The sequence below is a fragment of the Stegostoma tigrinum genome, chromosome 16, assembly GCF_030684315.1.
Source record: "Stegostoma tigrinum isolate sSteTig4 chromosome 16, sSteTig4.hap1, whole genome shotgun sequence".
Classification (NCBI taxonomy): Eukaryota; Metazoa; Chordata; class Chondrichthyes; order Orectolobiformes; family Stegostomatidae; genus Stegostoma; species Stegostoma tigrinum.
The window spans coordinates 3,619,329-3,640,396 of NC_081369.1; the positions used below are offsets into that span (position 1 = coordinate 3,619,329).

The 21,068-nt window shown below is 42.0% G+C and overlaps 1 protein-coding gene across 1 annotated transcript in view; it reads right to left on the bottom strand.

Moving 5' to 3' along the window:
* The window catches only part of hydin (HYDIN axonemal central pair apparatus protein), a 654,146-nt gene that overhangs the window by 207,435 nt on the left and 425,643 nt on the right, over positions 1–21,068 (bottom strand). Inside the window, exons 33-40 of the mRNA XM_059651568.1 lie at positions 19,777–19,904; positions 15,456–15,650; positions 14,963–15,112; positions 12,114–12,353; positions 9,856–10,030; positions 7,105–7,290; positions 2,670–2,834; positions 249–419 (exon numbers count right to left, since the gene is read on the bottom strand). Coding sequence (XP_059507551.1) covers positions 249–419; positions 2,670–2,834; positions 7,105–7,290; positions 9,856–10,030; positions 12,114–12,353; positions 14,963–15,112; positions 15,456–15,650; positions 19,777–19,904 — 1,410 coding nt within the window. The remainder of the gene's footprint in view (positions 1–248; positions 420–2,669; positions 2,835–7,104; positions 7,291–9,855; positions 10,031–12,113; positions 12,354–14,962; positions 15,113–15,455; positions 15,651–19,776; positions 19,905–21,068) is intronic.

The following is a 21,068-nucleotide window of genomic DNA, read 5'->3' on the forward strand; positions in this document are numbered from 1 at the left end:
CAGGCTAGACAGAATAGCCATGAGAAAAGCAGAAATAGGGGCATGGGTCTGAGTGGGATGCAATCTGGAGGGTTAGTGTAGACTCAATGGACCAAATGGCCTGCTTTTACACCGTATGGGATTCTGATTTGTGTGGGTCTACATAATGGAAGTATGAGAAAACGGAGATCATCTGACGAGTGATCCAGAATTGGCAAGGACATTGACCATGTTTAACTAAAATTATGATATTGTCAAAATGGTGTTACCTTCTTCAGCATCCCTCAGCATCTGATCCAGAGCAGCCTTTGTGCACAATTCCCGAGCTCGTGTAGCTGCAGCTGTGGTACCACTTGAAATTGCTTCTCGTAATACAGAATCAATAACCAAATAAGATGCTCTGTAATATTTTGCAAGAAAAACAGCAGTGTTTGTTTTTCCTGTAACAAAGCATAAAACATACGACACGATTTTAGAGTGAAGCACGAGTCTATCGAATCAATATCTTCAAATTATCTGTATAGGATTTAGTTCCTCAATGGCTCAATAGGTAGAGGCACTGAACCAGATGTGCCGACAACTGACCAACAGCCTCCATTTAGTGTTTAGTCACCTGAGGGAGCAACTAGTAATGGTTTTAGTATATTTAGTTTAGGGAGGAGAAGGTTTAGTCAAAAGTCCTGCTTCCAATCACTATTCAGTGGACCTGCTGCAAACATGGGTATGGTAAATATTGGGTAAACTGAGGATTAGACACAGTTTTAAACACTTACACTCAAGCAGCATGCAATTTTTAAATATTCTTTCACAGAATGTGGGTGTTGCTGGATACTGTCATCCATCATTACCCCACAGAAAATGGTGCTGAGTAACTTTCTTGAACACCTACACAATGCTGTTAGGAAGGGATATCATGTACTTTGTCTCACAAACTTGACTGAGATTTTTGAAGAGGTGACCAAGAAGATTGAGTGGAAGACATTACCTTTAGCAAGGCCTCGACAAGGTTCTGCAAGGCAGACTGGCTAGTAAGGTTAGATCACATGAGGTTCAAAGAAAGCTGGCCAATTGGATACAAAATTGGCTTGATGGTAGGAGACAGAGGGTGGTGATAAGGGATTGTTGTTCAGACTGGAGGCCTGTGACAAGTGGTGAGCTACAGGGATCAGTGCTGGGTCCAGTGTTATTTAACATTTATATAAGCAATTTGGATGAGAATAGAGGAGGCATGGTTACTAAGTTTGCAGATGAGTGCAAAATTGGTAGGATAGTGGACAGTGAAGAAGGTTATCTAAGAGTACAGTGCGCTGAGGAACAGCAGGTAACAGTTAATTTGGATAAATGCGAGGAGTTGCGTTGCAGTACGGCAAACCAGGGCAGGACTTCCTCAATTAATGGAAGGGCCTTGGGTAGTGTTGTTGAACAGAGAGACCAAGAGCTGCAGGAGCATACTTCCTTGAAAGTGGTATCACAGGTAGACAGATTGGTGAAGATGGCGTTTGGCATGCTTGCTTTCATTGGTCAGAGCACTGAGTGCAAGAATTGGGACGTCATGTTACAGGTGTCCAAGAAATTGGTACGGCCACACAATCTGGTCGCCCTGCTGTAGGAAGGATGTTCTTAAACTGGAACGAGTGCAAAAGAGATTTACAAGGATGGTACCGAGACTGAAGGGTTTGAGTTGTAAGGAGAGGCTGAAGAGATTGGATAGGCTGGGACTCGTTTCCTGGAGTGTAACAGGAGACCTTATAGAGGTTTGTAAAATCATGAGGCTCATGGATAAGGCGAATAGCAGAGGCCTTTTACCCAGAATAGGGGATTCCAAAACTAGAAGGCATAGGTCTAAGGTGAGAGCTGAAAGATTTAAAAAGGACCTGAGGAGCAACTTCTTCAGACATGGGGTGGTGCATATGTGGAACTATCTGCCAGAGGAAATAGTGGAGGTGAACACAATTAAAATATTTATAAGACATTTGGATAGATACATGGATAGGAAAGTTTAAAGGGATATGGGCAAAATGCAGGCAAATGTAACTGGTTCAGTTTTGGAAATCTGGTGTTGAATACTGAGTACCTGAAGAATATGCAAATTTTAATAATACTTGTTTTAAGTGTTTAACATTTTTTTGCAATTTTTCAAAGGAGTGCAGACTAAATGCCAGTGGATTATAATGTGAACTAATGTATGAAAATGTGTTTATGGAGCTGGAAACATGAAATAGATGGGGAATAAAAGGGAACCTGTATTAGATTAGATTCCCTACAGTGTGGAAACAGGCCCTTCGGCCCAACAAGTCCACACTGCCCCTTGAAGAATCCCACCCAGACCCATCCCCCTATAAACCACTCACCCTTGAACACTACGGGTAATTTAGCATGGCCAATCCACCTAGCCTGCACATCTTTGGACTGTGGGAGGAAAACGGAGCACCCAGAGGAAACCCATGCAGACACAGGAAGAATGTGCAAACTCCACACAGACAGTCATCCAAGGCTGGAATCGAACCCCGGTCCCTGGCGCTGTGAGGCTGCAGTGCTAACCACTGAGCCACCGTGTCGCCCCCTTATGTTCATAAGCAGAACAAAAAGGATTGGGACAGAATTTGATAATTTATACATTATTTCTAGTTTGAGCTGTTAACTTGATACTGTGCCATGGACTATGGCCTCATGATGGAATTTACTTGTACCTGAGGCAGGAGCTCCATGTACTATGATGGCAATGCCTCTGCGATTTCGAGCAGCACATCCCTCAGGGGATAGGTCAAGTCCGAGGTACCTGCCAATAGCCATGGATACAGGGGTAACTTCCAGTTCTCCAACGCCCACATTGATAAAATTATCTGGTTTTTCTCCTGTATCAAACATACAAATATTACAACTAAATCTCCATTATTTTAACAAGATAACTTCCTTAGTTTCATCAATCTTACACATGTAACTTTAATCAGGAGCCCTGGCATAGGCCTTTTCAAAGCAATACAGTCATAGGGGTCTACAGCACAGGAAAAGGTTCTTTGGCTAATTGAGTCTGTGTCGGTCAAAAAAGACCACCTAACTGTCCTAATCACAATCTTGCCATTTTCCAGAGCACTTCCTCTCTTCATTACCTCTACAATCAAAATTGTTATCCCTTTTCCCACTCTTTCCCTTCATCCAATCAGAACACATCCAACTTGAACAACAAGAATTCAATTTGCAATCGTTATAATGAGATAAAGAACACATTATTTCCTTGTCACTTTGTCCCAGTTAAACCAACCTTGGACACTGTCTCCTTAAGAAAACAGTCCCACTCGACCATTAAGTAATTGCTCACACATGTACACCACAGTCAGAGATTTTTCCTTTCATCATTTTGTTGTTTAGATCAGGCCCTCATTAAAAGCAGAAACTATAAACACTTCTTTTTAAAAGAAGTAAATAGTAAATCAACAATATGATTAACTGTATTAGTCGTACCAGGTCAGAAATGGACGCGCTGAAGTATGTCTTATATACAGGATAATAAAATGTGAGGCTGGATGAACACAGCAGGCCCAGCAGCATCTCAGGAGCACAAAAGCTGACATTTCGGGCCTAGACCCTTCATCAGAGAGGGGGATGGGCTGAGGGTTCTGGAATAAATAGGGAGAGAGGGGGAGGCGGACCGAAAATGGAGAGAAAAGAAGATAGGTGGAGAGGAGAGTATAGGTGGGGAGGTAGGGAGGGATAGGTCAGTCCAGGGAAGACGGACAGGTCAAGGAGGTGGGATGAGGTTAGTAGATACGAGATGGAGGTGCGGCTTGGGGTGGGAGGAACGGATGGGTGAGAGGAAGAACAGGTTAGGGAGGCAGAGACAGATTGGACTGGTTTTGGGATGCAGTGGGTGGAGGGGAAGAGCTAGGCTGGTTGTGTGGTGCAGTGGGGGGAGGGGACGAACTGGGCTGGTTTTGGGATGCGGTGGGGGAAGGGGAGATTTTGAAGCTGGTGAAGTCCACATTGATACCATTGGGCTGCAGGGTTCCCAAGTGGAATATGAGTTGCTGTTCCTGCAACCTTCGGGTGGCATCATTGTGGCACTGCAGGAGGCCCATGATGGACATGTCATCTAAAGAATGGGAGGGGGAGTGGAAATGGTTTGCGACTGGGAGGTGCAGTTCTTTGTTGCGAACTGAGCGGAGGTGTTCTGCAAAGCGGTCCCCAAGCCTCCGCTTGGTTTCCCCAATGTAGAGGAAGCCACACCGGGTACAGTGGATGCAGTATACCACATTGGCAGATGTGCAGGTGAACCTCTGCTTCATGTGGAAAGTCATCTTGGGGCCAGGGATAGGAGTGAGGGAGGAGGTGTGGGGGCAAGTGTAGCATTTCCTGCGGTTGCAGGGGAAGGTGCCGGGTGTGGTGGGGTTGGAGGGCAGTGTGGAGCGAACAAGGGAGTCACGGAGAGAGTGGTCTCTCCAGAAAGCAGACAGGGGTGGGGATGGAAAAATGTCTTGGGTGGTGGGGTCAGATTGTAGATGGCGGAAGTGTCGGAGGATGATGCGTTGTATCCGGAGGTTGGTGGGATGGTGTGTGAGAACGAGGGAGATCCTCTTTGGGTGGTTGTGGCGGGGGCGGGGTGTGAGGGATGTGTTGCGGGAAATGCGGGAGACGCGGTCAAGGGCGTTCTTGACAACTGTGGGGGGAAAGTTGCGGTCCTTGAAGAACTTGGACATCTGGGATGTGCGGGAGTGGAATGCCTCATCATGGGAGCAGATGCGGCGGAGGCGGAGGAATTGGGAATAGGGGATGGAATTTTTGCAGGAGGGTGGGTGGGAGGAGGTGTATTCTAGGTAGCTGTGGGAGTCGGTGGGCTTGAAATTGACATCAGTTACAAGCTGGTTGCCTGAGATGGAGACTGAGAGGTCCAGGAAGGTGAGGGATGTGCTGGAGATGGCCCAGGTGAACTGAAGGTTGGGGTGGAAGGTGTTGGTGAAGTGGATGAACTGTTCGAGCTCCTCTGGGGAGCAAGAGGCGGCGCTGATACAGTGATCAATGTAACGGAGGAAGAGGTGGGGTTTGGGGCCAGTGTAGGTGCGGAAGAGGGACTGTTCCACGTAACCTACAAAGAGGCAGGCATAGCTGGGGCCCATGCGGGTGCCCATGGCCACCCCCTTAGTCTGTAGGAAGTGGGAGCTGGGCCTGCTGTGTTCATCCAGCCTCACATTTTATTACCCTGGATTCTCCAGCATCTGCAGTTCCCATTATCACTATGTCTTATATACGTTTGTATCACTTTTAAAATTTGGATTTCAAAATAATGGCAAATGTGGATGGTTAGTTTTATGAACGGCATTCTTAAAATAAAAAGGAGCAAGGTCAAACAGTCCTTCTAGGACAGTAACCTGATCCAATATGTCAGAGCGGGTGACTGCAAACCCCTAGAGTGTTAATAAAGTAAGATATTTATTCTGTGAGGTGCACGATAGGTTAATTAGACATAGAAGGCCATAAATCTGATTTCAGTTCAAAATATCAATAATTGATTTTATGTAAGAAAATCTGCAGATTAATGATTTTAGGACAATTTAAAGGACATCTAAAGGTCAGAAGCAGATATAGTTTTGCTCTTAGAAAGGAGTTTTTCAAAGTACTTGAGGGAATAACATGCCTCAGCAGAATTGCAGATTGTACAGTTTCTATACCATGAAACGGTGGTTAGAAATTTTCAGGTTATTAGAAGCTGAAAAAATTTAAGCTGTCAGTTTTTCTTAATGTGGATTTGCATAAGAAGACACCACAGTTCATAGGAAGGAAATCAGGGAGAACCCATTAAACAAAACTTAAAGAATTTACGTACAAGAGTAAATTATCTGAACTTAAATGTTGAAATTTATGCAAAAATTAAATTAAGACCATGAGACCATAAGACATAGGAGCAGATATTAGGCCATTCGGCCCATCGAGTTTGCTCTGCTATTCAATCATGGCTGATAAGTTCCTCAACCCCATTCTCCCGCTTTCTCCCCATGACACTTGATCTCCTTGATAAACAAGAACCTATCTAACTCAGTCTTAAATGTACTCAATGATCTGGCCTCCACAGACCTCTGTGACAGTCAATCCCATAGATTCACCACTCTCTGGCTGAAGAAGTTTCTCCTTATCTCCATTCTAAAAGGTCTTCCCTTTACTTTAAGGCTGTGCCCTCGGGTTCAAGACTCTACCAGTGGAAACATCTTCCCAACATCCACTCTGGCCAGGCCATTCAGTATTCTGTAAGTTTCAATTAGATACCCCCTCATCCTTCTAAACTCCAATGAGTATAGCCCTAGAGTCCTCAAACGTTCCTCAGATGTTAAGCTTTCCATTCCTGGGACTATCCTTGTGAAACTCCTCTGAACCTGCTCCTTCCTGAGATATGGGGCCCAAAACTGTATGCAATACTCCAAATGTGGCCTGACCAGGGCCTTATTAAGCCTCAGAATATCCCTGCTTTTATATTTAAGTCCTTTCAAAATAAGTGTCAACATTGCATGTGCCTTCCTGACTACTGACTCAACCTGCAAGTTTACCTTGACAGAATCCTGGACTAGAACTCCCTAGTCTCTTTGCACTTCAGACTTCTGAATTTTCTCCCCATTTAGAAAATAGTCCATGCTTTCACTCCTCCTTCCAAAGTGCATGACCTCACACTTTCTCATGTTGGTCTCCATCTGCCACTTCTTTGCCCACTCTCCTAACTTGTCCAAATCCTTCTGCAGTCTCCCCACCTCCTCATTACTGCCTGTCCCTCCACCCATCTTTGTATTGTCTGCAAACTTAGCCAGAATGCCCACAGTTCCTTCATCTCGATCATTAATGTATAAAGTGAAAAGTTGTGGTCCCAACACTGACCCTTGCAGAACACCACTTGTCACCAGCTGCCATCCTGAGAAAGACCCTTTTATCCCCACTCTCTGCTTTCTGCCAGACATCTAATCTTCTTTCAATGCTAGCACCTTGCTTTTAACACCATGGGCCCTTATCTCACTCAGCAGCCTCCTGTGTGCCACATTATCAGAGGTCTTCTTGAAGTCCAGGTAGATAACATCCATTGGTTACTGAAGACTTTGTTTTGCTGTGTTCTTTAAGAGTTTTTAAAACTGTATTCTACGTATTTTGTACCTTTAGCCTCTAATGTTTTTTCTGTCACTTCATTTTCAGGCTCTTTTTTGTCCTCTGGTATTGGGCTTGCTGTTGGTCTTGAAGAGACCTCACTTTCACTGATGATTGCGGCTGTCTCTGGAGCTACTAACCGTTCCTGCTTTTCTGTCTGGTCAGACAGCTCCTCCACTTCATTCTCTTTGCGATCTAGAGGGAAATCAGTGAAATTTCATGTTGCGGTCATATCAAAATGGAACAGTTACTGATTTTAATAATATTTTTGAAGTAAGCTGATTTCAAATTTTCTCCAATCAGTCAGAAACTTTTACCTTGAGATTAATACAGCGAGTATGTAGTAATTGTGCAGATAGAATTAGGTGTCAAGATATCATTACTCTGCAGGAAATGTCCAACAATAACTATAGCAGCGTAGTGTGCTTCATGAATGATAGAGTCAATCAGTTTTCTCATATCAGCTTGGGAATCAGATGGTTATGATTTCTGAACCAGTTCACAGATGTGATCCCTGAATGTAGTCTCACACACTATGTAGTACTGAGGGAGTGTTGTAACACTCATCAGTTGTCACAACTGAGGCATCTTCTGCCCTCAAGTCAGCAAAAAAGATTCACTGCCCATTTTATATCATTGCTACCTGTTACACCATGCTGGTCATAAATTCGTTTTCTCCATTTTTGGTTGTAAAGAATTTACAATGCTGCTTTATTGGGCAAAGAAAGAGAGGATAGGAAATGCTGGTACTGCCCAAATAGGGAAAGAAAATACTGGGGCGTATTAAATGGAAGCTTTCTTGAAGATCTTCACCTTTCATAGGAGATGGAGTAGGGTTAAAGCAGGATTATTTTAATGTGACTGCTGCTGATGAATTGTGGTGTTCTTTAAAATTGAATCATACCTTGCCAAAGTTGTGACTTGTGACTTCACTTCAAAGTTGCATGTCTTGTGGATGAGCTTGTACTGATGTGGTAAGTGGGATGGCAGTGGTACCACAAGCTGGAGTCTATGGGATGCTATCACATCCTTCAGACTTGTTTGTATCTATCACCCAACAAAACCTCTATTATTTTACAGGTACCACTGCAGCCCTCTGAAAGAGCTGAATTGGGGATGATGATGATGCCACACAGTAAATGGAGGAACACATGAAAGTAAGGCTGAAGTAAGTGGTGCAGATTTAACAGGAGAATGCAGGGCTACCTTTGAAAGTTCACTTTTTATTTAGGTTGTAGAGTTTGAAGGTAATAATACAATCTCTACATTGGGAAACATTAGTTTTGGATGGGTCTGGGAGGACGGTACCAACAGTCACTGTGGTACCAACAGGCATCTGTGGCTATTCTTTGGGAAATACAAGTAGTTTAAGTACTGTGGTGTTCAGCTGCAGATTGCATGGTCCACCATGCAATGGATGGACTGAAGATCACTCATTTTTCAGATGCAAGGAGAGAGCAGACCAGAGGAATAGCATGTGTTTCTGAACTTCAGTCTACACTCACAGGACTACCAGGAGCAGGGTTCAAAACTCGTCCATTCTAATTCTAGAATAAGAAAAATAGCACTAATCAAAGGCTGACTACACTAGATCAATTAATTTTCCCAATGTCACATCAACAAACAATGAATCAGTTGCAGGATAACACCTTCCAGTGGAATTTCTTGCACAATTTGTTCTTTGAAGGGAAAATTACAGTGATCTTCAGTTAAAGCAACATCAGTAATGCATTAATAATCTAAGTCCTGGTCCTAAAAAACTTCCACTATTTATTGTTCACCCTGTGTTGAACAACAGAAGATGAGTTCTACGCATCTTCACGGCAGAAATAACATAAAATGTGTTGTACTTGTCTGTTCTGATTTGCTCACTGAAGATGAGCAAAAGGTTCCCATTTTTAGGTTGATAATACTTAGACAACAATTTTACCAAACAACAACAGACCAATGTAAGTCAGAGTCAACAGAAAAAAAAACAATTTGTATTTAAAACATAGAACTATACGCTCAGGAACAGGCCATTCTGCCTATGTTGTTGTGCTGAACATGATGCCAAATTAAACCAATCCCTTCTGCCTGCCTTTGGTCCATATCCCTCCATTCCTTGCATATTCATGTGCTTATCTAAAAATCTCTTAAATGCCCCCATCATGCCTGCCTCCATCACCACCCCAGCAGTGCAGTCCAGACTCCAAGCACTGTCTGTGTAAAAAAAATTGCCCGTTGCATCTCCTTTAAACATTCTCCCTCTCAATTTAAATGCATGCCCCCTAGTCTTATACTCTGGGAAAAAGATTCTGACCGTCAACCCCATCTGTGCATCTCATAATTTTATAGACGTTTATCAAGTCTCCTTTCAGCCTCTGCTATTCCAGAGAAAACAACTCGAGTTTTCCTGGCATTGCATTTATATCACATCTTTAATAACGTAGAACATGCCAAATTGCTTTATTACTAAATAATCAAACAAGACTTGACAGTGAACCACTTAACATGCTTGAACATATGATTGTAAATTTGATCAATGAACTAGATTTTAAGAAGGGTCTCTGAAAAGGAGAGACATGGAGAGGGGTAAAAACGAAAATGAATGAGTTTTAGAATTTATTAATAGGTTTGTTATTCATGGTTACATTAAAATTATGAGAAAACGTACGTTACATGAACATGGGAAATTTGGATGGAGTAATATCAATCACAGCAATTTCCAAACTACAGTTCTAATTGCGAAGAAACTGCAGTTTATTTCTGAGCACACACCATTTTCACCTCCAGTGACTTCCACTGGTCTATTCTTGGCTTGTTCCTGTTCTTCTTGGGTTAGACTTTGTTCTTTGTAGTAATCCAATAACTCAAATGGAAGTTTATTGCCTGGTTGTCTTGGCGGCAGCAACAAAGTGTTATCCGAGCTATAGCCCTTCATCATCCTCAGCACCTTTCATGTGAACATGAAGCAGAGGGTTCAGCATTAAGGAGGTTTAATTTATTTTTAAAACATGATTTCTTTTAACAAAATGTTTTAATCAAGAGGCAATAGTGTATAGCTGTTTTAATGAGTTATACCACAGAGCACTCGAGTATCTGTTCCTCCCTTAACTGGGAGTTTCTTAATTCTGTCCTGCCTGCAACCGGACATAACATGTATAATTTTACCTACTACAATTTTAATATTGCTTGAATATCATAAACAAAATCTCTCCTTCCCCAGCAGCTTTTGCTGAGAACAGCAAGAACACATCACATTCTAAAGGTCAACATGAAGATTTAAAGGAACCTATTCCCAGACCTCCCTCAACACTGCTCTAAATTGTCTACTCAAAGATGTTCAGTACAACTCGATGTCAATTCTCCGAATGCCTAGCCTCCCTTCCTCTCCATGACTAACACACTATTAATCCATGTCTTTTGCTGTATGTCACTGTATCATGCAATGTTGCAGGGAAGTCTGGCTAACTGAATTATAATGGTAATGATAAAGAAAAGTTCTAAGCAGCAACATCCTTTGACTCCTTGGAAAAGCCCACAAACTCCTCAAGGACCAAATATATCATCAAAGACCAATGGCTGATGGCAATAACATTGAAATTATTCACCTAGAGGTGTTAAAAATGCTTTTTTTAAAAAGAAATTTTAAATAGTATTCATTTACATTAAATGAAATGTCAGGTCAACACAGGTCAAAGTTCAGAAATGAGCTAGATTGATTTTAATTCTATGCAACTGACTGGGTTTGAGTGAATCTCCATTTATATTTAACCAGCCTTTGTTAGTGAACTACCTTGCCAATGTAAAACCATATCAGAATTTTGGCCACAGTGCATCTATCACATCCTTCAGACTTGTTTGTATCTACCACCCAGCAAAACCTCTATTATTTCAATAGTCATTGAGATCTTTCTGGGGTTAGCTCCATCTGATATATTTATATATATTTGGAGACAGCCAAATAAGTCATAGAGCAGCAAGATCATGAGCTTCGGGCTGCCAGTCACTACCTGCTGCAGCATCCACTGTGCCACTTTTAGCGCCTTAACAAAGTCAACTTCAAACAGTCAAGACAGTTATTCATCTTGACCTTCTTTTGTCCTCCAAGTATGTCTGTGACAAAATATAGCCTCCACTGATTTGTAATCACGTTCTCAATCTGCTTTGAAATGCATCTCCAAATTTAATGACTTCCTTTCTATATTTCTTGAAAGTCAATCTTTGATGTGAATGTCTCCAAACTAAAATCATTCAACCCGACGCTCTCAGATTTAGTACATCTGAAATCCTTCATTCATATTTAATATTGTCAATCGTACACATAAAAGAAAGAATTTTTTTGCCAAACTAATACAGGAAGTAAAGGGAAACTCTTTGGCTTGGTAGATAATCGTAGTGTAACACTCCAGAGCCTAGGAATTTAATAGGGAGTATGCTCAGATAACGTCACTCTTAATCTTAATTGTGGCACACTATTTGACACTCCATCTGCTTGTTTTAATCATAAGTAAAATTTCATTTGTTTATGTATTCATAATACCAGCAGAAAACTGCCATTTTAGAACACTCTGTGACTCAACTGATGACACATCATAGTTCCAAGCAAGGCAATCCTTTTAACTTGAATCTTCGCCAGCCGGACAATGATTAGCCTAAAGTCTCCACAGCATCTGATCATTGTCTAAAAGAATTTGCTGGTAATTGAACATGGGCTTGGAGTCAGAAAGGGAATCAAGATTGGCTTTGGACTGAGAGGAGGCCAAGGCTGGCATGGGGAATGGGACAGGACTCGGACTGCGATTGGAACTTGGGTTGAGACTGCAAAGGGATTGTAAACAGGGATGGGGCTGCAGCTGGTATTGGGATAAGGACAGGAACTGGATTGAGATGGGGACTGATTTGCAGCCTGGCTCTTATGAAATTAATGGAATTAAATCACTGATCTGCTCCATCAGTTTATCCCCCTAGTCTGTGAGGATGAATATCCACGCCCACATATCTAAGCAATTCAATACTGTCAGCTCTCCAGAGACCTTTTCTTCCTCCAAGTAAATGTGATCATATTCCACCGAGTAGAATTCAATGGGAAAGGTGCAGGGATTCTTTACAATTGCTACGCCTTCGACCTCTGCACTGTAGGGTAAAAGTGGACCCAGTTCCAATGAACTTGTTGAAAATTCAAGGCGAGGCTCCAGTCCTTGGCCAACGGCTGTGATCAACACCTGGTGACTGCTCTGCGCAAAGGTCAACACCAAACGATGCTTATAACGTTTCTGCCAATTGTGGGGAAAAGAGAACATAATCAAATCCATCTTTCAATAAATGCTAATACTTAAATGTATATTAATTCATATAAACATTTTTGTTAACTGCCATGTTACTAAAAAGATGCTACTGTCTATATGGCCTATTATTATTCCTAATTCATATACTTATGTTACCAGCTATAACTTGTCCAACATAAGTGAAGGGTTTGATGGGGTAAATGGAAGAAATTGTTCCTGCTGGCAGGACTATCCATGATAAGAAGCCAGAGATTTAAGTCAATTGGCAAAAGACGCAGTGGGGAAACTAGGAGAATTTCTTTTCTGCAGTGAGTTACGATCTGGAATGAATTGACAGCAAGGGCAGTGGAAATGGATTCAATGGTAACTTTCAAAAAGGAATTTGGTCTGTGTAGAAACAGCAGAGGCAGTTTGGTAAACTGCGCAACTCTTTCAAGTTCCAGCACAAGACAGCATGAGCTCAATGGCCTCCCCCCTGTGCTGTACCATTCTGTGGTTCAAAGATGTGATAAAGAATGGATGACTTACACCAAAGCACTCTCTGAAATCTTTCTCATTTTTCTGGCTCTCACTCACAGTTGTGGATGTCTGAGCACTTGGATTATTACAGGTTTGTCTTCAATCTTGCAAAAACAGCAGTTTTAGGTTAGACTAATCAGAACATAGAACATAGAAAAGTACAGCACAGTACAGGCCCTTCGGCCCATGATGTTGTGCCGTGGAATAATCCTAATCCAAAAATAAAATAACTTAACCTACTTCCCCTCAATTCACTGCTGTCCATGTGCATGTCCAGCAGTCGCTTAAATGTCACTAATGACTCTGCTTCCACGACTACCACTGGCAAACTATTCCATGCACTCACAACTCTCTGGGTGAAGAACCTCCCTCTGACATCTCCTCAATACCTTCCTCTTAACACCTTAAAACTATGACCCCTCGTGGCAGTCAATCCTGCCCTGGGGAAAAGTCTCTGGCTATCGACTCTATCCATACCTCTCATTACCTTGTACACCTCGATCAGGTCACCTCTCTTTCTCCTTCTCTCCAGAGAGAAAAGTCCGAGCTCGGTCAACCTCTCCTCGTAAAACAAGCCCTCCAATCCAGGCAGGATCCTGGCAAACCTCCTTTACACCCTCTCAAAAGCCTCCACGTCTTTCCTATAATAGGTCGACCAGAACTGGACACAATATTCCAAGTGTGGTCTCACCAGGGTTTTGTAGAGCTGCAGCATAACCTCGCGGCTCTTAAACTCGATCCCCCTGTTATTGAAAGCCAAAACACCTTATGCTTTCTTAACAACCTTATCCACCTGGGTGGCAACTTTGAGGGAGCTATGCACTTGAACACCAAGATCCCGCTGTTCCTCCACACTGCCAAGAATCCTGCCTTTAATCCTATATTCAACATTCAGGTTCGACCTTCCAAAATGCATCACTTTGCATTTATCCAGGTTGAACTCCATCTGCCATTTCTCAGCCCAGCTCTGCATTCTGTCAATGTCTCGCTGAAGCCTGCAATAGCCCACGGTACTATCAACGGCACCTCCAACCTTTGTGTCATCAGCAAACATACTAACCCACCCTTCAACCTCCTCATCCAAGTCATTTATAAAAACTACAAAGAGCAGATGCCCAAGAACAGAGCCCTGCAGGACAGCACTCAGCACAGACCTCCAGGCAGAATATTTACCATCTACAACCACTCTCCGCCTCCTGTCAGCCAACCAATTCTGAATCCAGACTGCCAAATCACCCTGTATCCCATACCTCCTGACTTTACGAATGATCTTACCAGTGTCTAGGATGAGAAATGCAGGGATGGGGTAGGGAGTGGATCTGGGTAGGATGCTCATCTTTGGAGGGTTGGTGTAGACTTGATGAGCTGAATGGCCTGCTCCTACACTGTAGGATTCTATGATATGATTCTAAGCAGGGCTTCAATGTGTATTAGAGGCTACCTTTGGCTTATTGTGCCAGAATCCCCTGAACAAAGGCAATTCCCCTTGGTTGGACTAAGGCCTGCTGAAAACTATGATAAGCTTCCTGCAGTAAATGGCACAGCAAGACAGCAATAATATCAGCCAGATATCTCTGACTGAAGGGGAAAAGTACAAAATATGCAAAGCAGGAGTGCTGCAAGTTTCCAGGTAAGCTCAGAGTAAATGGCATAATGTCAGCAACCAAATAAACTGGGGGTGCAGTCTGGTCCAGTTCATGGGCTGGGTGCCTGTCCTTGAGTACAGTGCTGTTGCCTCAACATTACAATGATAATTGCTAGTGGAGCCCAAAGTTCAGTTTTCAAACGTAGAAACATTCTCCAAATAGATAGTACATAGATGTGCCATGTGCACATTTAGAGGCCAATATCTGGATATCCATCCAAACTAATGCCTGCTCTTTTCATGCACAGGTTGCTTGGTTTGCCTTTTCCCTCATCCAGCTCTTTGGAAAGCACCAAGCCTTTACTCAGTAATTGAACTGTGCTCAGACACTTGCACATAATTCATAATCAACCTGTTTGGAAACATTACTGATGTACTTTCAACCAGGCTTTAAGGCTGTTACTTTATTCTTTCTTATCTTTGAGAAACTCACCTCCTCATCAGGAATGAATGTCACCTGCACATTCATTTTCACCCCAGCCTCCAGCACACCACAAGCTGGCAACATGCGGAATACATAGGATGGTTGCTTCAACTCCTTCAGTAGTTTGGATCGCAGGTACAGGGGAACATGCTTATCAAGCTATTTAAATGACAAACCCCAAAGCTGGTTAAACAATGTGACTCACACTAGTTAATAAAATATATTTGACATGGTATTTTACAACGAGAGGCCATTTGGCCCAACGTATTTACACTGACTTTAATCTTCCAACTTGCCCTTAAATTCCTCTCTATTAATCACCTCAGTATACTATGTCATAGTGAGTTTCATATTCACACCATTCTCTAGGTAAAGATTTTCTTGCTGTAGTTATTACTATTTGTATAACATTTATGACTTAGACTCCTCGATAAGTGAACCTTTCTTTATGTCTATTAATAACTGCATCGCACTGTAAAACGGAAAAGTCTTTTTTTTTTACCTTTTCTTTTACAATACTGGTATCAGCGAAAAACCATTCACAGGTAACATCCAGGTGGTTGTGGAGTTGAATAGTCATAACCTGACACTGCCCACATTGCACAGTGCCAAAGTCCAGGTGGTCACTGGATACAGTCAAGCCAGGCACGGTCACTGTTGCACACAGGATTATATCCACTGATGGCCCAGCTACAACCTGAGCAAAATATTGGATGTATAAGTAAACTAATTCACAGCATGGATCAATTATCATCATCTTCTTCTGCTTCACTCTTGACTAAACCAGACTCAAAAAGCATTGAGAAGCAGGCATCTAAGGAATGTTTGTTGTTTTTAATGAATCCTCTCGTGCAATTTGGCCACTACTAAACTAAACTAAACTAAACTAAGCTACAATGTCCCTCTTGGAAACAGGAATTTCTTTGGAAAAACTGGAAAAAAAGACAGCAAGACTAACTTCAAGTACCCGCAGTTAACCAGAGAGAAATTCCCCTGGGTTTCCACCCGATCACTATCCACTTGGGTCTGATGATCAGTCTGCGTGTAAACTCCTCAAGTAAGGACCAGACTCTGTTCTGACGTTTTCAATGACAAAGTAACCTGCAAATAACAACACTGACCAAAGAGAAATTGTGAAATGAGCAAGGAACCCAGCAAGTCATCATCATGGAACTGTAACCCTAGGAGCAGCTAAGACACCGAGGAGAGGAGACAAGGAGAAAACCTGCAAAAGTAAGGAAGCAGATGTACAGAATCAGAAATGAGCTTTGGCTGTTTGAAATTCCTCACGTTATGGGTACATTTTTCACTGCTGGTACCAACGCAAGAGCAGAAAGCTGTGAAACCATCGACCTGAGCAATCATTGGTCATGTCAGCACTCCTAACATTTTAAAAATGTTTCCACCTCATAAAGACTTACTGAGTTATTGAGACTATGCTTCTGGTATTAGATTAATCCTACTTCCATGTTGTTGCCATATAAATATTGTGGTTACAACAGCAAGTCAGAGGCTATGAATACAGCAACAGTTGACTTAACTCCTAACTCCCAAAGGCAGTCCACCATTTACAAGGCACAAATTAGGTATATGATGGAATACTCCCCACTTGCGTGGATGAGTGCAGCTCAAACAACACCATCCAGGACAAAGCAGCATGCAATATTGGCACAAGCAGAAACATTCACTCCCTCCAACACCAATGGTCTGTAGCATTTACTATTGTAGTGCATTGTAGAAATTCACCAAAGATCCTTAGGCAGAATCTTCTAAACACTTGACCACTTCCATCTGTGTCAAGGCTAGCAGATACATGGGAACATCAACACCTGCAAGTTCCGGTCCAAGCCATTCAACATTCTAACTTGGAAATATATCACCATTCCTTCACTGTCACTGGTTCAAGCCCCCTCTCTGATGGTATGTGGATCTACTTACAGCACATGTTCAAGAAGGCAGCTCACCACCACATTCTCAAAGGCAACTAGGGACTGACTATAAATGTTGGTGCAGCCAGCAACGCCCACACCTGACATCAGAATAAAGAAAATCTGACTGCATTTGATTTTTAATGGTAGAGGTAGAAATTCCAATAATGACTGGCCAACTATAACAGGATGTTGGCCAGTAATGACCTCACTGAGTACTCATGTATCAACGTTCACCCTCCAATTAGATTTAATACAGATATTCTAAAAGATTTACAAAACAACACTGGCAGCAGAAGCATACAGTTTATTGGGTTGTCCATCTCCATGCCAGTGAAACAGGTGGCAGACCTGACTTCATTCCAACCTCACATCCCCCAGATAAAAATCCCACTGGCTGGTACTGCCAGCATAGAGGTGGGATTGCAACATTGGCAAATTTCTTATTTGCAATTAATATCTTCAATATGAAAATCCTCCCTACAGGTTTCTGAAAGCACAAAAGTAAAGGACTCATATGTTACAGAAAATGCAATTTGGTCTTGAGAAAGACAAAGTAACATACACTGCCATTATCAAAAATGTTATTTTTTTTTAAATTTAGAGAAACTTCAAATTCTCCAAAGAATTATTTGTATGAACTCATAAATCTTAAAAAGCTTGAATCATTTTGTAATTCTCTGAGCACAGAATAAGGAATGACAAAGAGCTTGCAACAGTCATGAGGACTGGAAATGTTGAACGAGTTCTAAATATATGGACATTGCCAGAGCCATGCCTAAAAATGGTGATTCGATTGGCCAACTGTAGCTTAAGATTGATTTTAACAGGACAGTATGATCTTGTCAGAGAAATATCCCACTCACCTTGGAGAGAAAAGATATAAAAATCATTCCATGGTTCAGTGCCTAGCCAAGCAGTGTGGTCAGTTGCTAGAGTTACAAATGGCAGGGAATTGGCCACTCTAATTCACCATTAAGGTTTGTTAGGATCATCATAACTTGAGGGTTATCTGTGGGGAACAACCCCTGAGTAGGGCTGCTGTGCTCAAATGCAGCCCTGTACTCGAACTTGCTGCAATGGCACAGGAAAGTACGATATGGTATGTTTTGACATGTATTTCTGGCTAACTGTAATGGGTGTTTTGTTATGGGAACGAATCTATTGTTCAAACTTGCCATGGACATTGGTGTATGTGACCTCTGAAGCCTTGCAGATTCCCTCTGAAAGCAGAGGCTCAATTTATGGGATAAGCTTAAAAGTGAACCACTAACATGGGTGTAGGTGGTCACTATTTTGGATCATCAGCACCCATGCAAAAAATTGGATGTGTTATGAACTTCTACACATCCTCACAACACAGCCTACATCGTCTCCTTGATCCCTGGTGGTCAGTTATAAGGTAAGTTAGACAGCATTCCTGAGATGTAAAATTAATCCTGATTATTAATGTAAGTGTAGCATGCAGTTAACTGAAAAAGGGGGTCATCTTAAATGTTGGGAAATGTAAAAGACATGGGTTCTGGGGCCATCAAATTACTGTCAGCTTGGACAACTGGTCAAAATATAAATCCTGAGTGATGGTAGGTAAGAAATTAGTGTTAAATTTGAATTTTGAGTAATGCATCATCTTTATCTCTCATGATTCCCTATGTGAACTGTAGAATAATCAGGTGCAAGAAAGTTACAATCCCAGTGTTTGCTCTTCAACAGCCAGTTGGAATTTTGTTCTGTGGGGAACTGAAAGGTTCTGTCTGGAGGGATTGCTAGGGATGGAAACTATTGCTGTATTTTATTGGAATCAGAGCCAGAAGACTGTGAGAGCATGAGTCTCTTATCACTATGCAATCCAATTAGACCTGATATTGCTCCACAATATCCTTTCATGAAGATTTATCCCTCAGCTGAAAGGGCTTCCCAGAAAGAACAGGTTGAATCAGTGAGTGAGTCAGTCCAGTAAATGGACAGTGCCCACCTATCTGCTGTTGATTTCTGGACCACAGCCTGTAGGGTTAACTTACACTGAATGCTGCTAAACATATCATAGTTATGACAAACACACTCACAAACACTTATGAGCTGCAGCAGCTATTTACGGTGTATAAAGTCAGTTTCATTGTTCGCTGGAATTTCAATTTTAATCAGGAACAGGTTTCAAGGGGCATTCAACTTGCCACTCCCCTGGGGAATCAGTTTGTATCTCACACTAATTCCAGCCAGACACAGTGCTAATTTTCTCACTCTCAACAACTAGTTGAATATCATCTAGTGTTATTTTTTCAGGCTGACTGACTGTTAAACTGCTTGCAAAGTGTGAAAGAAGCATTATCATAATAGTCAACTGAAACTGTCCAGGTTACTTGGGCTAAGTTTTCCCTGCTGAAAACATAAGATTTAATTTGTAAGCGCTATAGTGATCATTATTGCCCAAAAATAAGATTGTAAATATTCCAAGAAAAACATCCAAAGCAGAGATGACAGCTGCAATAGTGAAGCAAACAGGATGCTGCTCCCAGTGTCTGCCAATATTGTTTTCCAAACAGTGTGAGAGGTGTCAGGATGACTCAGCTTTTGATCATCCTCCCTATACTGGTGCAGTGCTTAAAATCAAAGTACCCAACCGTGTGAAGAATCACAGATGCCAACTGTTCTCTGGTACACGACATGGTTTGGGAGCATTTTGATATAAAATAATTACAGCCGCCAAGTTTTTGCAAGAATGACAGATGTAGCGTTCCTGATAAATTACCCTAACCCACTTCAGAACAGCATAGCAAATGAAAACTTTTGGACTAAATAATGCACCACGCCAACTTCAAAGTATTCTAATACAAAAAAATGCAAAGGGATTAAACAAAACCAGACCTTGGGAAAATGGGAGTGATGGTTACACACCTGTATCGACATCAAAGCTTTTGTAGGTCCAATACTGAGGTTTGCACGAAGGGGTTCAAACCGTACTTCAAAAGTTTCTGTTTCACAATAGGGCAGATTTTTCACCCTGTTCAGCTCAGTGCTGAAACCTATAATACAAATCACATCAGGAAAAACAACAAAGACAGATTTCTTACATTTTACCTGAAAGGCAATATTATTGGAATAGGCAGCAGTTACTTGCAAGGTGAGGATATCAAGTTTTATTTCTGCTCTAATGTACAAATGCCTTTACACATAGTTGCACGACAAGAGAAAGTAGAATGTTTGTATCTGGGAAAATCATAATGTATGGCCAGCAACTGAACTCTGTTCTATTATAACTTCCCTGGTTCTAATTGTAATGGACTTACATTTGTCTTCACTAATCTTTTTCTCTTCGTATACCTTTGGAAGCCCTTACAATTTAGATTAGATTACCTACAGTGTAGAAACAGGCACTTTGGCCCAACAAGTCCACACCGCCCCAATCAGTCTGTATGCTCTCCACAAGCTTACTCTACCACTCTATTTTTGCCCTCTTAATCTTTTAACTCTTCCTCATGGCTGTCTCAGCAATCTGACTTTTTCAACTACTGATGACTGCACAATGTTCAGCATAGTTCACAACTCCTCAAATACTGAGGCAGTCCATGTTCAAATGCAACGAGATACTGGCTTGGACCTGCAGCAAATATTCGCACCACAGAAATACCAGGCAATAGCCACCTCAAATAAAACACAATCTAACCACTGCCCTTTGACATCCAAAAGATTGAATCTCCCACTATCAATATCCTGTGGGATTACCATTGACCAAAAACTCAACTGAACTCATCAATGGATACCAGAATATGTAAGAGGCTATAAATACTGTGGCAAATAACTCACCTCCTGACTCCCCAAAGCCTGTCCATCATCTGCAAGACACAAGTCAGGAGTGTGACAGAGTACTTCCCCCTTGCCTGGATGCAGCCCCAGCAACACTTAAGAAGCTTGATACATCTAAGACACACTTGATGAACACCACATCTACCAACATCTATCCCCCTCCACCATCAAGTAGCAGCAGTGTGTACTATCTACAAGATGCACAGCAAAAATTCACCAAAGCTCTTTCGTCAGCACTTTCCAAACCCTCAACCACATCCATCTAGAAGGACATGCTCCCCCCCATCCCTCAAGCCAGTCACCATCCTGACTTGGAAATATGTCGCTTTTCCTTCACTGTTGCTGGGTCAAAATCCTGGAACTCCCCTTCTAACAACATTGTG